We start from the raw sequence: 19,160 nt of genomic DNA, 5'->3' as shown, positions 1-19,160 counted from the left end.
CAAGGAAAGGACAAGGGAAAGAAATTGGAATCCTTACTTGATCAGTTGATCAAAGAGCTGAGAGAGTGTATAAATCTGAAATGACAACATTTACAATAACATTGAGAGACTCAGATGTACTGCAAGCAGAATTATTAGTGTTCAGTCATGGGAATAATTCTGAACAATTTATATCTTAAATAACATTTGAAATGCACTTAGCCAATAGTTAGCAGAAGTATAAGTAATTGTTTACAGTCTTAAGACACATTGTAGAACAACATTAGCGTAGGTGTGAGGTGTGTTGTGAAGAAAGAGTCCACCCAAGGCAAAATGATTACACTGCTAAAATATGTTTTCTCACTCCTTAATGGTTTAATATAGTTATCATTGTTTAAATGATATTAAGTGTATTTGTAAACATATTTTGCTAATTTCTGGGATAATTAGCAATAGAATTCTATACACAAAAGGAAAAGTAGGTGATCTACATGGTTTTCTTGTGCATTTTATATCACTTGAGGAGCTGGCTTGGCATATATATTAGTTATATTTTGACATGTAGTAGAATTCTGTTCATGTGCATCTCTCTGATTCTGGGATCTGACCTACAAAGGTGTAAGGGTCTGTCTTCATAGCTGAGATTTGAGCAGGGATGGGCTAAAATAACAGATTCTCTCTATTTATCAGCAAAGTTTTAATAGCAGATGTTTAAGCGAGGTCCTTCAATACTATGTTCTTTTAAAAATATATACACAGTTGGACATTTCCTAAATATACCGCAAAAAACTGAAATTAAACTACAAGTACAAAAAAAAAGTATTTTGCACTACATCCCCCATGCTTTTACTTGTCTGTGCGTGAAAACTACAGGAATGGCTCAGCAAGCCTTTTTCTTAAGGAAAACCATTTATTATAAGAAAGAAAAATAAATTAACAAAAGGAACGTGTACCCAAGAATTGCTTCCTTTTACTCTAAATGTGGGACTCAGGCTCTCCACTGGCATCTTTCACCTTCCTGCCTTTCAAGCAATTCGGAAAGAAGGGGTAAGCAGAGCTAAAGTTACACCCTTGTTCACTGTCTTGATACATGCTGGTTGAATTTCCTGCTGAAACCTAAAATACAGCATCTTATCTAAAATACCATGTAAAAATAGTGTGTGGGGGGTTGACAAAAAGACCTCTGCTATCTTTTTAATCAATGTAATTTATGCCTGTAGTAAACACTGTCTTATCCTGCAGGGAGTTGCATGTTCTAAAGGGTCAGTTACATTGAACAAGATTGACTTGTGTTGGGGGAAAAAACAAACGTTTGTTGATTTCAGGCATTCAGGTTTGTTGAGCATTTTAAAGGCTCTGATGCGTAGGTTACTTCAGGCAATTCTGCATAAAGTAGGTAGTATCATTCCTGTGTTTCACAAGTTTTGAAGATAGGCTTTACATAGGAATTATATCAAGGTTTATTTAGTTAAGTAGATGACAGCCACAATTTTCAGATATGACTGGTGATTTTGGGTACTAAACTTGAGATCCCAGACAGAGGTCTACATGTGAATTTTGTGTCATACAAAGGCAAACAATTCTGATTCTAAGTAATAGAGAGCAATAATACACATTCACACCAGCAAATTAGTTACAATAACTTACCAACAGTGTTTCCTACAGATCACATTTAAGCGTTAGAAAAATATATATTCAAACAAATAGTACTTGCTATTTTATTTAAAAGTTGTTGATATTGAGCCAAAAAAACAATTAAAGTTTACATGCATAAGTTACATACCTGTATAAAGGTTATATGTATAGTTAGAAAAAATATATATAATGCATTGCTTGTTATACATTCCATATTATACGTTTGGGAACATCATTTGTTTTTGGCAATCACTTTTATTTCTAGTGCATTACAGCTATTACTAGTGTTTTACACAATTCTGCTGCTCCAGGGAGACTGTAACCCAATTCAGATCTATACAATCCAAAGGTGATCGTTTACATGCATGTGACATCCAAAAACGTGTTAGATTAGCAGTGTGAAGTCAGCACTAAAAAACTTCGGAAATAAATGTAAAGGTAGCCAGCGGATGGTGCAATGAAACCCTGAAAGATTTCATGCTTGTGTCCTCATTTTCAGAATTTTCAGCATGTCAGAATTCCTGCTTTTGCTGGGATGGGTATTTACTGGGCCAGATCCAGGAGAGGTGCAGTGATACAGTCAACCCCTGCTCTCCCTTTGATTCCTGCTCCACTCAAAATTTAAAGCAAACTGCCTCACAGTGGCAGCAGTATTTCTCGTTAGGTAGCAGTGAAGAAGTTACTGGACTTCATGGCTCATTATCTACCTGATTCCTTCAAAACTAAACTCTTCTTTCCACAGGTGTTAGCACAGACTGTTTCTCCTTTTTTAATGGTCATAATATTCTGCTAATCCAGCTATTCTTCCTTCTGAAATTCGGCTGTTTCTTAACTGTCCATGGTAATGTAGCTCCCTACTTCAAAGACCTTCAGATTTCTTTATAACCCTATCTAAAAACATTAACTCAGGTAATGTGGAAACATTAACGCAGGTGAATTTTAACTCAGATGTGCAAATAACTTTCAATGAAACATTGGATGCACTGTCAAGATGATCAAGAAGGCTCGATTTTGTTTTAGCGGCGTAGCCATGTTGTTCTAAGACATAGGCAGACAAGGTTCTTTGGGTAAATCTGATATCTTTTATTAGACCAATTCAAATAGTTGGAAAAATTCATAGCAGGCTTTTGGGCACAAATACCCTTAGTCAGGCTGAGGAAGCTTCTGCAGACTGTCTGTGCTTTTTTGTTTTATGATTCTAAAGAGATGAATATTTAATTCTAGTGACTTCAGGACTGAAAAAAACCAATGTGTTTTGATTATCTTTGGTTTATTTGTTGTGTTTTTTAATACATAATGTATAATATAGCAAATTAATGTATGTTCCAATAAAGTAATTTTTGGCTTTACCTCACTCTTAAACTAAATAATATTGCCCTAAGCCCCTAGCAAATCTTTTAGATTATTTTTATCTAGAGAAAAATATATTGCATTATATGCGATGAAGCACCACACCATCTGTACCCTCCCTTTCCCTCTGCTTTCAAATTCCTAGATCTGCTCATTGGCATTTATGAGTACACATACATTTATGGACTTTTGCACCCTAATTTAAATTTGTTGGACAATGGAATCTTTAACAAAGATACACACTTTTTAAAGTGTTTGTTAATTATTATCAAACAGCCTAACTAAATCCTCCTTGTCTTCTTTATTCTTTGATCCTTGTGATGTCATAAATTTTACAGGGTTTTGCAAAAATCATAGACTCTTTGGATATTCACGGCCCTCATTTCTTAAACAGTTAAGAATATTGGAGGTAAAATCTTTCAAGTATGTTTCATACATCATAAAAAAGCAAAAAATGCACATGACTTTTTTCTTTAACTCTTTTAGTTGTTTTGTGAGGAAGTATTTCAGGATTGGTTTAAGGGTAAATGGTTGGAAATTTTGAGAAGTTTAAACAGCGTGCTTATTGTCTTCCACAAGTAAAAGAGGAAGGACTTTATCACTGAAGTAGTCACGCTCACATTTGACTATTCACTTGAGTACAAAGGGCTACAATCCTGTGGCCCTTCCTTATGTGATCAGCCTTACTGACAGCACGGGATTGCCAAAGGTAGCTACTTGTTTCAGAAAAAGATGAAGGATAGCAAGTGTGCAAAGAGCCACATTGTAAATGGCACCAAGATACCTTCAACAGGAAGCAGACATCCAAATACTTTGAGGACCTGAACCAAATTTCCTTGAAATAACTACCTAAGGATAGTGCTTCTGATCAACTCTACTTCCCTTTAAGAACCTGCCCCCACTAAACTCTACCATGGGCAAACCTCTGCAGAGAGCTACCTTAACTCCAGCAGGACTCTCGGTGAGAGCAAGGATCTGCCCCAGGACAAGGTCCCAAGTTAACTAAGGACCTCTTGGGAAGAATCAAGCAGGTTTTTTTCTCCTCTCTTTATTGCTGAAGAGGTGGTGGGAGAAGGAAGACCTCATTCAGTATTGGCTTAACTCTGCTCCTACTGAAGCCAATAGGAGTTTTACTTTAGCATCAGGCCAATGCTGAGTGCTTCTGGAAATCTAGCCTCTAATGCAGAGCTGCCTATAATAGAACATGTTTTAAAATGAATGATAAGAAAGTATGTGCATTTGTGCAGAGAGTAAACAGGATGTTGGTATTCAGGTGCCAGAGAGGGGCATGGGGAATTATAGCATTCAATATTGTTATTGCATCCAGAAACAACCTGGTCAGTGGGTGGGGGAATGACTAGTTAATTAAAAAAAATGTCCAGTTAATCTATATTAAGCAATGCAAGAAGCAAGGATTTCTTATGGTGATAAATTTTGTTGGCCTAACTATGTAGTTGGGAGAGCCAAGCTTTTGAATGCAAGACATTTTTCCTCAGGTCTGACAATCCAATAAAAACTATCTCCCTAAGAAATCCTTGCTTCTTCACGTCATTTTGGGACCATCTTGGCTACATCATCACTCCTGCACAACCATATATCAACAATGGCTCTGTGTTTGCTGGGGTACGCAGTCAATCCTAGTTTGAAAGCTTTGAAAAGATCAGGAAGATTAGAGAGAGAGTTTATTTGTATTTTTCCATGCTTGAGTTGCCTGAACAGTTGTACTGGGAAGAATTTCTGGATGGCACGAACAAGGTTAGGACTTGTTCAGCAAAGCCTGTATTCCTGCTGCTGGCTGAGGGGTCCTAATCCCCAAAGCATTTACATTTTTAAGGGTGAATAGAAATCCTTGGGAGCGGGACGAGCCTATCTGGTACACAGAAAGATCATGGGCATGTGTCCACACAGGTACGGTTACCCTCCCCTGTGGTTAGAGGGGGCTATCAGGTTTTCACCAACTGATTCCTTGGGATAACTTAAAACACTAATACAGACAGGTGTGAGGGACAGGATAATGATTGCTCCAAGGGGGGACACTGAGCAGAGCACACTGGCCAGTGCCCGCTGGCCTTTGAATGCATTCGAGGAGCGGTGGACACTGCCCAGTGAAACCTTGCCTGGAAACATGATGAGGGACAGGAAAATGGCCCTGCAGTCTCTGGGGGTCCCCCTGTCCAGCCTCCTTCCTGGTTAGATAGATGGCTAGCTTAGCTAGGGCTGGGAAGAAGTTGACCAGGAGGTTCAGAAAAAGCATCATCTATGGTGTGTGCACATCTTCAACACTGTGCCCAGCTTTGGTCTTCACACCCCCAAAAGAACATAGAGGAACTAGAGGAGGTCCAGAGAAGGGCAATATGGATGATTGGTGTAGAGGGGCTTCCAGATGAGGAGCAACTAAAGAGCCTAAGGCCATTCAGTTTAAAAAAGAGACACTTGAGGGTGGGGGATGTGAGAAGGGTGTACAAAACAGTAAATGGTGGAGAGAAAGATTCATCAAAATTTAGGGCTGGAAGGGATCTTCTGAGATCATTGGATCCACCCCACTCTGGGCAGGAAAGACAACTAGGGTCACATAACCCCAGCAAGGTGTGCATCCAGTCTCCTTTTGAAGATCTACAAAAGGTACCTGCACCACCTGTGCTTGGGAGCCTATTCCAGACAGTGCCAGATTAGGCGCAAGCTAAGTAAGATACAGCTTATGGCCTCACATTATTAGGGGCCTCTAAATATGAAAAAAAATACAGTAAAACCTCACAAATCCAGTGTGCTCAGGACTGAACACGTGCCGGAAATATGAAAATGCTGTTTTTGACAAACCAGCACTGCAGCTGGTTGCGGAGCTGGGGAGGGGTGTAGGGGTAGCGGTGGTCAGTCCTGGAGCACCAGTCACACGCTGAGCAGTGGCATGGGATGCTTAATGGAGACAGCAGCAGCTGTGTGCAAGCTTCCCCCCCACTTCCGGGGCGGCATGAGGGAGTGATGGCCGGTCCCGAAGCGGTGGGAGACGTGCTGGATTTTTGAGAATGCCGGATTCTTTTTTTGGTAATGGTATGGGGCCTCTTAAGCTTGATGTAGCTTAGGGCCCCAGCATGTCGTAATCCGGCCCTGGTTCCAGAGCCTGGTCACCATGAATGACACATGCCCCTGGAGGCTGGGGGGGCATGGTGACTGCCTGCAGACAGTGGCAACAAGTGGGGAGCTCCTGCAGGTGGCCACTGCGGTGTTGGTTGTGGGGTGGTGAGCGTCGACCGGCGGTTGGTGACCACCCAAAGATGCCGCTGGCAACACCCAGGGTTGATCGGCGACTGCCCGCAGATGGGTGACGTGGGGAGTGGGTGGCGAGCAGAGCCCACCTGCAGGCACCACTGGCAATGTTGGCAACACTTGTCTGGGGGTGCACTGCCAATCTCAGGGGGTGCACATGTACCCACACGCAACTGCTAGGTGTCGCCAATGCTGGTCACACCAACCGTCATTGTCGACGCATAGCGAGTGCACGCGTACCCCGAGTGTGGCAGCACACCCCCTGCAAAAAGGCCAGGGGCCCGCCAGTGCTCACCACCCTTCTCCAGCGCCGTGACCGCCTCGCTTGCTGTCGCCATGCTCCCGCTGCCGCCAGCGCCGCCGCGCCCCCCAGCCTCCAGGGGCACGCCGCGTTCATGCCAACCACGAAGACTTCGTCTTTATAACCAGTCTGAGATGTGCACCGGGATTTATTATTGACTCTCTCAGTGCAAGAAGAACTAGCGGTCGCAAACCCCAAGGAGCGGGCAGGAAGCCGGAAGAGGTTTTCACCCAGGTGTGGAGCTCGTTGCCGCCAGGCGCTTGGCCGCGTTCAGACGGGGACTGGGCACCAGCGGCCGGGCCTGGTCACTGCAGGGCAAACCAGGTGGCTCCGGCGTCCAGGAGCAAGCGTCTCGCAGAGGCTGCGGCCCGGCAGGACTACGCTTCCCAGGCTGCCCCGGGCGCCTCCCCCGCCTCTCGCAGCGTGAGCGCGGCAGGTTGGTGCCTGGCCGCGGTGCGGCGGAGCGGCGGGCGCGGGGCCGAGCGATGCGCCCCGGGCGGCGAGGGGAGCATGGCTGTGGAAGGTAAGGGCTGCGCGCCCCGAGCCGCTGCCCGCGCGGCCGGGCCGGGCCGGGGTGCGCCGCGCCGCGCCGCGCCGCAGGGCGTGCCTCCGCCTCCGCCTGCACCCGCCCCGGGACTGGCGGCTCTCACCTGGCCGGGCCCCGGCTCGATGCAGCGCTTGCAGAAGGGCTGGGCCGGGCGGTCCCCGAGCAGAGGGACGTGGCTAGCCCAGGCAGCCTGCAGGTCCCTTAGAGGGGAACTAAGTGAGAGGGGGAGCAGGGCTTTGGTGAACACCAGTGCCCTTCCACTGCAGGCCGGTCCCGCGTGCCCGCGGCGCTTTTAGGGGCTACTGGTGCTGCCACGAGGCCGCCTGGGCTCTTTCAGCCACCGCTTGAGGTCTGTCAGACCTGCTTCCTCGCGGGACGCCGGGGCCTGACGTGCGAGAGGTTTTCTGTTCTTACCGGACTGGAGCAGCCGCCTGGGGCTTTTCACTACCAGCTCAGATGCTGTAACTGCGTCCTGGTGCCTCACCCGGCTGCTGAGTTTCCTAAGTGGAGCATGGGAATGGTGTTGTGTGTCCCGCCCCCACAAGATATAGCAAAGCCGAGCAGATTTGGCGATATTAGCCTGCCTTGCTAAAGCACGGATGCAAGGTTGTGCGGCTGCCTCCCATGCCAATGCCAACAGGTGCTACCGGGCCAGGGTTGTGCAAAAGCCCAGCTCCCATAGAAATGCCAAAATGAAGTGGCAGCTGCTCTGAGCTGGATAGCTCATTTGGGTGTTTCAACAGAAGCTGAACTCTCCTGGGAATCTGACTGTGTGCACGTAGTAAGCACTTGCATTTTGTTTCTTCTGGCTCTTTCAAGGAAATGAAGGGGACAGGATTTGTGGTGTAGGTTTCTTGGCGAGTCCTTTTCATTTCTTTCCCTTGGAAATTCTTGCGCGTTTCAGAGGTGGCACGTCCTAGTACAGTCATCGCAGGACTGGGCATGAGGACTACCTGTATTCGAGTCCCCTCTTAGGTACTGTTGTGCTCTTTGACCTTGGGCAAATGGCTGAGACCCACATATTAATGTCTGTGTCTCACTAGGAGCTCAGCTTAGGGCAACCCTGGCCTTGATTTGCAGGGGTGCTGAGCATCGGCCACTTCATCTGAAGTCAGCTGGAGAAGTGGGTGCCATACATTTTCAAAACTTCTGTCAAGTTGGGCACCCAAAATGAGATGCACAGACTCACTGACCAACTCTGGAAAATGTGTACTTGGTGCTAACTGACAGTTATGGTCAGCAGCGATGGTTGCTCAGCACCTCTGAAAGGCACAGCCTTGAGGGGCATGAGGAAAATGAGGCAACCAAACTATTGGTGCTTTTGACCATTTGGGTGCTTGTATTAGAAATGGTCATTCCACATCAGAAGTAATTTAGAAAATTTGGCCTTGAACCTTTTAAAGGCCAAGTGAATGCACATTACTCCATTAGGGATATGGACAACATGGAGAGGGTCCAGGGGAGGGCCACCCGCATGATCCGAGGACTACAGGGCAGACCCGACAATGAGAGACTGCGGGACCTGAACCTGTTCAGCCTTCACAAGAGAAGGCTGAGGGGGGACCTGGCGACTGTCTATAAACTCACTAGGGGGGACCAGAAGGGTTTGGGAGAGACCTTGTTTCCCCTCGCGCCCCCTGGCACAGCAAGGAATAACCGCCACAAGTTGTTGGAGAGTAGGTTTAGATTAGACATCTGCAAGAACTACTTCACAGTTAGGGCGGCTAGGATCTGGAACCAACTTCCAAGGGAAGTGGTGCTGGCTCCTACCCTGGGGGTCTTTTAGAAGAGGCTTGATGCCTACCTGGCTGGAGTCATTTGAGTCCAGTTTTTCTCCCGCCCAGGCGGGGGGTCGGACTTGAAGATCTACAAGGTCCCTTCCGACCTGACTTCTATGATTGTATGATTCTGTGATTAAATAATATTTCTGGAAATGCTAAACAAGGCTAAATGAGAAACCAGTGGTCCTGCCGTAATTTATTGTCCTTTCTGTGGCACAGAGTTAGCAATGCACACCTGAGTGCTTGTGGTTGGTAGTGGATAAATAGATGGGACAGTCTGCCATAAACTTGCTGTTGTATAAACTGGAGCCCAACTCCCATTACAGTGCATAATGCCATCCTCCTTTATTCACATGATTAAACTCTTTATAGTCTGTCTTTTGAATCTGTTCACATGTATAATAATATCTGTCATATATGCAGTGCCTTCCATCTGAGAATCTCTAAAAGCTTTATAAATATTAATGAGTTAAAGCCTCACTAAACCTCTGTGAGGTACCTAATTTCTTTGCTTCCTGAGAGGATTTGGAGAGTCTCTCCTTTTTTCTATCCCCCGACTGATGCACACACCTTCTTCTACCACTGCTGTGGCACCACTGCTATGACCAAAAATGTTGCTTTTGCTCAACAGCTTCTGGGGGCCCATTAAGCATTTTGGGTTTGAGAACCCTCATGGGGCCTGTATTTTGAAATGAAAATATTTTGGAGCATTTAGTTTGTGGGAAACTTGGAAAGGTTGATTTTGTTTCTAATCTCTTGGTCAATTCTAGTAGCTAGCTTTCTGCCTGGATTGTCTAGTATCCCCTAGTGGAGAGGAAACCTTTTTCCTTTCTTTTCTTTCCTCCTCCCCAACCCACAAAAGCCAAGTGCCCACTTAAATGAGTCGTGTTAGAGGCTGGGGGGTTCTTATTCACTCAGCTGTTCAAGAATTGAGCTGGGTAGCAAATTCTTCCTGCTGGATTTAAAAACTCAGGGCATTTTTCTCCACATTGGCATGTGATTTTTGCAATCACAAAATGTGAGGTTTGGAACAGCTTAAGTTAGAAAATGCATGGTGTATAGTGGTGGGTGGGGGAGGGGGGGAAGTTTGTACAATATAGAGCAAAGCATAGGGGTGTATTTATCCCAGAAGGTAAGGGGTTCTGTGCATTGCATGGTGTCTGTATTTCCTGATTAGCCAAAGAGTTGGTGGGGGTGGGGAAAATACATTTTTCAAGCCTTCATATGAGCCCATCTATATGGGAGCATTGCCAAGGTAGGTCTATTTTTAGACCTAACAGTTTTGACAATGTTCCTTTAAGTGTTTGCTTCCTTCTAGTAAGAATGAAAGAACTAGGTCAGAGCCAGTAGAAAAGAAAGCCTTTTGATCTTTGTTACATGTTTTCAAAATACATTTCTCTTTTAGTTCTTCTGCAGCAAGGGCAGAAGTAGAGGGTGACTCTACATATTTATTGCTCGTGAAAATGAGAGCTTGATAACACTGGGTGAAGAGTACTGGCTTATTGCATGTGGGCAATCCCACACAGCTCTGCCCATGCCCCTGCAGCTCTGACCTGCAATATCCTTGTTGGTCCTGTGCAAAAAAGGATGCTAATTATGTTGCAGAGTATTTTGTGACAAATGCTTCATAGATGTATGGTCTGACTCCTGTCTGGTTGTAGTTTGATTTTAAGTATAAAGAATACATTAGCTTCTGAACTCCCCCTGACAGCTGGCTGAGATCAGGAACTCCTGGGATGCCTTTAAATTGCCCTGGCGGTTTGGAAAGAGGCTTTAAATGCAGGGTCTGTATTCTGAGAGGTACTTTGAGTAAAAAGATGTTTTCTGGTTGATACGGACCTGGAAGAATGTTTCTGTGCTTGCCTCCCAGTGGCTCTAGGGAAAAAGGTAAACTGGGCAGGTCTGAGAGTGGAGCCAGGCTGTAACTCCGTTGGTCTCAACTCACAGCCTCCAGTGGGCACAGACAGCCCAGCTAAGTAATATATGTAGTCATAAACCTTCTGTATTAAGGAACATAACCTAGAGTACTGCAGTGTGGCCATTCAGAAGTCCAAGCACAGTCAGACCTGTCCTCTGTTCCCTACTACAGCTTCCCAAAAATTTTGTATTGAATTCAGCTAACACCTGGCCCAGAGAGTGCTTTAAACTTGGGTAAAGAGCTAGGATGAAGGCTTTCCTCCTTTAGCACAGGAAATGGCCTAGAACAGTCTGAGGGCTGCTGCACCCTGGGACTAGCTTCATGGGAAAACTCACCCAGGAATTGAGGACCGTCACAGATCCCATCAGTTTGTCCAAATGCAAGGCTCATTTGGGGGACCTTGCCATCTCTAAAAGAAATGTGTAACAACGAGAATAAAAAAGATTATTTTTCACTGTCCATACCTTTCCCATGGGGAAGGAAGCAAACAGTATGTGGCAGATGGTAGTCATGTCTCTAGATTTGTAGTATAAAACCCAGGTAGAATAGAATAGGCTGACTCCCCGTCTTCACTGCTTTCGCTACACTGGTTGTATTTCAGGAAAGAGGCCCCAGTTCTCTTTACTGAGACTTTCAGATCATGAGGATTTTCAAATTCCTTTCCTCTGAGTCAACAGTACTGGGAAACTGCTCCTCTCTCCAAGGGAGTTCTTGTGTAGTTCTGCAGAATTCCATGTTTTGCCCCTCTTCCTGAACACGTCGGTGGCCCAGAAATCCCTAGACCAATAAGGAAAATCCCATTTGAAGACAATGTGTACAAGGCCTTGGAGAGTTACTAAGGAAGTGTGTCATGGTGCAGTACATACAGCATTCAGTTTATGATTTAGACTATCTGGGTTTTTGTACTGGGCTATGATGCTAGCCTGCTTTGTTACTTTGGGTAAGTCATTTTATTACATTGTCATTGGGTCTCTCATCTGTTTAAATTCTAAGCATTTTGGGACAGGGACAGAAGTGTAGCTCCCCGGTTTAACTCAAGGCTCTTCAGAGAAAGTGCCATGAGAGAGACTGATCCTCTCAACACATAGCTATTGCTAGTCCATTGGGACTAGCTTTTGTGCTGGGAGGGGTGGGGATTGAGCTCCAATTTGGAGCTGACTGAGGATGAGAGGCTGTGTCTCTTTCCCTAGCTCCCCGCTTTCCCCACCCAGCCCCTGGTACTGTCTCAGGATGGGAGGGGGAGAAGGCAGGGGAGAGAGGTCCGTTCTGGGTTTCCCGCCTCTGCTGGAGTGGAGGAGGTGGGTGAATTGGAGCCTCCTACCTCAGAGGGGCTGTAGTCCACCCACCAACCCTCCAACACTGCCTGTGCACCCCCCAGAATGAGCTGCTTCTGCTTCCTTCCCCCTTTCCCATTCTGAAAACAGCTCCGTCCTCCCAGCATGCACAACACAAGTTAATGAAGGCACTCTCCTTTGGCGTGCCCTCTTCTGAACCCTCATAAGGGTTCAGATTGTCACGGGATCAGGCCCTTTTAAAGCACTCTGCAGCTGTGTACTTATGTTTGGTCACAGCTACAAAGTGCTTTCAGGGGCTAGATCTGGCAAAAATTGTCATTTCTTTCTATGCCATTAGAGTCCTTTCTCTTCACTTGAGCGATAGCTGTGTGTTGATATCAAGCTCCACTGGGATTAGACTGAGAAACCTTTGCTTGCATTGGTGGATGCTTACTTATATGAGCAGTCATATTGACTTCAGCTGTATATATGTGTAAGTGGTTTCCCTGGAGATCAGTGCTTGAGTGTAGGCTGTTTGTTCAAAGGCACCTGGAGAACACATAGGGAGTAACCATGAAAGGTGCTAAGGCACAAGATAGAGGAGAGGGATAAAACCCGATTACCTTTGTGCACATTCAGAATAACACCAGTGATTTGTGCTGGCGGAATTATTTTGCATTTTTGTCTGGTAACTGAGAGCAAAATTTGTCCAAAGGCAGCATGTCACAGGGTGGGGTCTCTAGGGACAGCTGTGTTGCCTCTAGGGCTGTGTGACCTTGCTAGCTTTGCCCCACGGGCACCTTCTATTCTTTCTTGCCATGTCTTGATGGTTAAGAGAATAGATGGTAAATAGGGAGGCTGCCCTCAAGGTGTTATACAGTCACAGTTCTGATGGACCCCACTAAACCGTGTGGATTCTTAGAGAAGGATGCAGCAAGGGGTCTAAGTAGTGCCTCATGGGATACCACAAGCCTCATGGGCTGTATGTGACTCCAAAACTGCCCCTTTATCATGCCCCATGCCTTGCAGATAGTATTCAAATATTGCTCTTTGATCTAGCTCAGCCTCCTGTCGTCATTGGGCCCTTGGCTCCTGTCTCCTCGCCCACTGTCACTGCACCCTCTGGCACTCGAGCTCTGCATGGTAGTGTGCCCTAATGAGACCTCCTTCTCCCCAGTAGCCTCAGTCTGGTCAACCAGATTAAAAGCAACAACATAAATATGAGCCCCTGGGCTATAACATAACAAGCATATAACACTGGAAGTCACACTCCCACAACAATGTGTGTCCTAGCCCGGATACTTTAGGAGCTCCTAAACTTCATTAGTCTCACCAGCAGTAGTGCAGGCACTTGGGTATTTCCATGGAGCCTTTCTGCACAAACTCCACTCTCCCTAGCAGCTGCCAAATGTTCACAGGAGATATGCAGTTGTCCTAGAATGGGGCTTAAGGGGACACAGTGGATCCAGGACTCCCTTAATATTTATTCATATAGTTTTGGTCTCCACTAGCTCAACATTCTCAAGATAGCAGTTGCACATATAATCCCATCATTCTCCTGCTAATTTCCTGTCCTTTGTCTGTGTTTTATGTTGGATGGGAAGATAGAGACCACACAAATTACTCTGTTTACATAGTTAAATCCCTGCAAATGAGGGGGTTGGAGTGGCACAGGTGCTAAGGCGCATGGTTTGAGGTCACAAATTTACAGCCACAGACAGAGGTCACAAATTTGCGGCTGCATCAGAAGTGCTCACAGCGCAGCCTGTCAGATTGCAATGAAATCTGCAAATTCTGCTAACTACCTGTCATAAGGATATGAGAAAGGAAAGGACTTCAGATAAGAAATGCAATTCTTACTTCTTCATATTTTTGAAATGGCATTAACAAAGTATGTAATTTGTGTAAATGGTGGCTTTTCCCTATATTTTACTCTGGTGAAATAATGAGACACTTATCCAGCAGTGTGTTGCTGTTGAGCCAACTGGAGTATTGGAGTGTAGGATTCAGTGGTATGATGAAGCAGTAGGAGGTGAGGAATTATGTTGGGGGAAGGAATTTTTAGTCTCTAGTTAACATGCTGAAGGGAAGGGATGAGTTTGAAGAATAGAAGTAATGGCAGGAATGGCATCTTGTGATAAAATGGGAAGTAAAATGAAGAGCAAAAATCAAAAAAGTCAGTTGCCACATAACAAAATAAAAGGCTAACAAGATTTTATAGCTAGCATTTCCCTTTGTTGGGTGGTGATTGGTGCATAGCGCACTTTAAATGGGAGAAAGCTTGGATTCACAGCCTAAGCTTCGCTTGCTGCGTTTCAGGCATTTACTGGACATATGCTTTTATAAGCCGTAATGGGGCAAATGCAAAGGATTGGAAATTTTATGTTGGCTGTATTGAATTCCTTATTGTAACATTAAAGCCGTAATAAAAAAGACTTTGTCCAATGTCTGTCTGATCTCTGCTGTGTGTGCTACGAAGTCCCTTGTTACTCTGCAGAAAAGATTTCTAATGAGATAGTTGCTATTTATGGCACTGAATGGTGATCTTATTAGGGGCTGTCATGAAGCATCCTTAATAATGTGATTTGAGGTAGGAAATGAATTGCATCTCCTTTCAAAATATTTTGTTCCAAAGAAAAAAAAATGCAGCTAAACCCTCCTTAGTCCTCATTTTGCTCATCTGAACATTTGATAATTTCCACCAAAAACTGGAGGTATCCTCCCACATTTAGGAGTAGGCTTAGTAAAATGTTGTCAGTCGGCATCTTATTAAAGAAAAGGTGAATTATTTTTACAAACAACCAGGTAATGACTAGGATGATCTGCAGTTTAAATTATTATTGGAGTTATTGAAATTAAATCGGTGGAGTATGTTAATATGTGATTCCCCACTCCTTTTTATAGTTTGTTCACCTTGTCCCAGTAGGTTTAGAGAACGCCCCTCCCTACTCACCCCTTATACCTGGGAAGATCTTATTACAGGATGAGAGCTTTCCTTGCTAATTCACAAATTTTAGTAATTTACAATGACGTTTGAGTCATTAGTATGAATTGGAGACCTTCAGTCTAATGCTGACAAATACTGTCTGTACTCAAATAGAAAATGACCCTGATTATAAGATGTACCCCCAATAATTAGATTCTGTACATGGAATATTTATACGTTTGTTATAACTTTCTAGGTGTAGAATCTAATTATTGGAGGTTTGCCTTGAATTTGTCCCCTTTCCACTGCTACGGGAGGGAAAATAAATCTGGGGGATCAGGTAGCCCCTTTGCTTGCCCTCAGCTTTTTCTCCTGGCAGCTCCTTGCCTCTCTCTTTACTGTCAGCCCTGCTCTCCCAGAGTACGTAGGAATGAGGAACACATTTGAAAACAGTAACCTTGAAATTAAATATGGCTGTAGGGATTTGCATTAGGGTTGGGTGTTTGACCGGTCAAATTAAGTTCAGTCAATTGACCGGTCAAATATTAGTAAAAAAATTGTAAAAAATTGGCAATAGGTCCAAATAATACACAGAAAAAGCACAAACATTCCATTAAGAAATATGTTAAAAAACAATACAAAAATCATATTTCTGTCAATAAAAATGCAAAAAAATGTAGCTTTTTTGTAAAACTGCTATAATCTTTGACTGGTCAAAAAACATGCAGTCAATCAATGGATCAGCTCAGTATTTGACCAGTCAGTTGATCATTTTGCTAACCCTGATTTGCATATAGTACACACACAGTTTATCTAGAATTGATGTGTGTTGCTTTTTTTTTTTTTTGGAAACTGCATCCAGTTTTACCACAGGCACACCATACAAACTATGCATGCTATTAGTTCAAAGCCAAAGGCTTGTGATTTACTGCATAGTTCACTGGGCTGCGCCCCACCAGAGTCAAGAGCCATGGTGACCCCACAGCTCAGCACTGCTCAGTATGTGTGTGTGTACTCCAGATACCCCACAGAAAGGATCCATGTACTAATTAGTCCCCACTTATGACTGGAACTGGGTGTTCTTGTCACGAGTCCTGGGGTCCTCCAAAAATTTATATGCAGATGAGGCACAGGGCAACCTGGTTCAGCTTCATCTCCTAGAGGGTGGGGATGGGATCACACTAATCATATGTGTCAGACTGAGAGAGAGGGCGACAGGGATTGTGGATGAAGAGTTTTCAATGTCATGGCTCACCATGACTTGAAAAAGAATCAGTGGTGAAGGGGACTGCTCCTAATGGGCTCTATTATATATTTTATTCATATGGATGGCACTAATCCATTTGCTTCTCAGCTTTTTGGCTCAGGTCAAGTGTAGTCCCTGTTTAGCCTCCCAGTGGGAGGATCTTGGCTACATATTTTGTTTTATGGAAATGGAGGATTGCTTTCTAGCTTGTTCCTTTGGCCTTTGGTTAAGGGCAGCTGAGATATGGGGTATCTGAACCCCAAAACCTTTGGGCTTGGGGCTTGTACAGAAGATGCCTGGCATGGATTTGGGAGTATGTGAAACCCCAGGCTGAAGAGTCTGGGAAGTAAGATACTTGCTGGTGGTAACACAACAGGGACCTGAACAACTGGCCTTTGCTCAGTTGATGGAATTTGCAACTGATTTGGCTAATTTGGCCTAGGCTTAGCCCTGTTCACCCTCCCAATAGGAGAATCTCACTTACACACTTTCTTTTATGGAGATAGGAAATTCTTCCTAGCTTGTTCTTTGGCCTTTGACTAAGGGCAAGCAAGACTTGGGGGCATCTTAAACCCAAGACCTCCAGGCTTGGGATTTGGATGTAGGAAGCCTCCCATGGATTTGGGAGTATTTGAAGCCCCAGGCTGAAGAGTTTGTGAGGTAAGATACTTCTCGGTGATAACACCACATGGACCTGAACAACTGAGTTCTGCTTAATCAGTGGAATTTGGAACAGATTTAGCTAATCTGGCCTGAGAGACAACATTTAAAAGAAAAAAATACCTTGTGGTAGGGTCCCATTAGCACGTTTGCCCAGTGTGGGCCATGTGTTACAGTCATGCTCAGTGCTGGCTGTATTTAATCAATTTCATAGTTGGCTTTCATTGCTGAGCGCACACTGCTTTTGTTAGCAGTTTAATGATAGACAACACATTCAATGAGATTTCCTTGTCTGTAATTATAAGACATGCCAATATCCCCTGTGCCATTTGGGAGGGAACCTCATATTGCATTTGAGTAAATACACTACTAGCATGTGGCAGTGGGTTTAAAGTGACTTTATACATGCATAAAGTGAAGCATGTACCTAAGTGTCTGTAGGATCAACACTTACAGTGCTAACTCAGAACGAGTAAGTTTCATATGTGTGATTTTTCAGAAGTGAGAGGTGTGTTTTAATTGTTTCTGTCCTGTAGGAAATTGAGTCTTTTTGTAGGCATTTAGTTTGCCCATTTTGATCAGACTTGAGAATGTTTTGCATTTGAAAGTTTATCTAACTCTATCCCAGTGGTTCTCAACTGTTTTATGCAAAGCACCCTTCAGAAAATGCCAGCATTTAGTTTTCACTTGTTTCTTGACTACCTAAAAATAATAGAGCAGTTCTGCTGCTGTAAAAATCTCAGGCCACAACAGTTCAGAATGTATTTACTACTACAAATTCCTATTTGAAATCTCTGGGTTCATCATGTGAATCATGTTTATATGCCTAACAGTGCACGGCATCCTGTGGTACCCTTGAAAGGATCCCAAGGCACTCCAGGGTGTCATGTTACCTTGGCTGAGAATCACTGTTCTATTCCAACTACATAGTTAGTCCAGTAAGAGAGATCACCTAAAGAAATCCCTGGCTGGCCCCTGCCTTTGTTCTGATTGGCATTTTCATTATTTAATTTCTTTATTTCTCTTTATGTATTGCTTTCCTTCTTCTTTTTTATTTTCAATTTATTATTACTAATATTTTCAGTAATGTCTGTGATGTTGCATTTTCCACTACCAGTCTATCTGTAATTGTTTGACAAGATTAATTGTACTGATAGGCTCATTCGTATATCAACTAATAGAAACAGATGTCTAGACACAACTGTTATATAAAATAGAGTAATTCAGGACTTCAGTCTTCAAAACTTTTTTTAATTAGAAATTTATGTGTAATCTGTACTGTAGAAAAGGGTTTGTGATTAACTCTTTGTGAACTCTATATACAACTCTTCGTGAACTCTACTGTAGATTTTGCTGCTTGTTGGATAGGGAATGATACCGTGTTTGCATATATTTCAATAATACTTGCCAACAGTCAACTTGAACTGTGCTTTTGACTCTTTTTCTTTCTGGATACCATTGGCAAAACATTCAGCTCATGGAGCATTGCTTATTGAGACTGAGGGGTGTGGTGATCAGACTTGACAAATGTATTTGTTCAAGTAGCTAGAGAGCAAACAGCCCATTAAAAAACTGACCAGTTATTTAGAATCTGGCCTCCTGACAGATTTGTAGGTTGGTTGCCTGGAACGGTCTTCCTCCAGGTAAAAGTATTCCAGTTCAGATAACTCTAAATATCAACCTGTGATGGTAGATGGCATAACTTCTATCAACTAAGCTTTAAATAGTGTCATTTAGTTAGTATGTGACAAATATCCTAGGCAGTTCAGTTTTTAGAATAAGCCATGTTCTCTGAGGAAGCACAGAATTACTCAAATAACTATTTTTGGAATCGAATATAGCCTCTGGCTTTTGCGCTTGCTTCCTCTCTTCGAGTCTGATTGGACAGTCAGGATATCCATCTCAATCCATTTGGTGTGAGGTCTCTTTTAAATCCCTAGGGTCAGAATGAGCAAGGAAAAAGACGTTTTGACTGCAAATGTCTTAGTGAATCCTAACAAACATGCTAAAACTGACTGTATGTTCTGTTAAGCAGAAATCCCTTAAGGGAATGCAGTCTAGCTACTCTACATCAGCCATGGAGAAGGAAGATGAAACCACAGACCTGAAAACTTGCAAAACTTCCTCCTGAAAGTTTTAACAAAGAGCACTGCATGTATAGAGTCGAGTGCACCAATAAAGTTTTTGGGCTGATGACGATGGCAGATTTTTAATGAGCCATATGGGCTGTTACCGATCTGATTGCCAATATGCAGTCCAGCAGCATGGAGAGCAGCATC

General features: G+C 44.0%; 1 protein-coding gene across 3 annotated transcripts in view; it reads left to right on the top strand.

The window, feature by feature from the left end:
- The first annotated feature begins 1,470 nt into the window (after positions 1-1,470).
- The window catches only part of SAMD12 (sterile alpha motif domain containing 12), a 292,935-nt gene continuing 275,245 nt past the window's right edge, over positions 1,471-19,160 (top strand). Inside the window, exon 1 of one of the 3 annotated variants that reach the window (XM_090040545.1) lies at positions 1,471-7,052. In XM_090040545.1, the coding sequence (XP_089896671.1) occupies positions 7,040-7,052 (13 nt within the window). In that variant the 5' untranslated portion in view covers positions 1,471-7,039. The remainder of the gene's footprint in view (positions 7,053-19,160) is intronic. The other 2 variants (XM_090040544.1, XM_090040546.1) reach the window with 2 other exon arrangements.

This window comes from Crocodylus siamensis, chromosome 3 (genome assembly GCF_052110815.1).
Source record: "Crocodylus siamensis isolate JL-2025a chromosome 3, ASM5211081v1, whole genome shotgun sequence".
Classification (NCBI taxonomy): domain Eukaryota; kingdom Metazoa; phylum Chordata; order Crocodylia; family Crocodylidae; genus Crocodylus; species Crocodylus siamensis.
The sequence above is the reverse complement of the archived record's forward strand: the minus strand, read 5'-3'. Positions and strand labels throughout refer to the sequence as shown.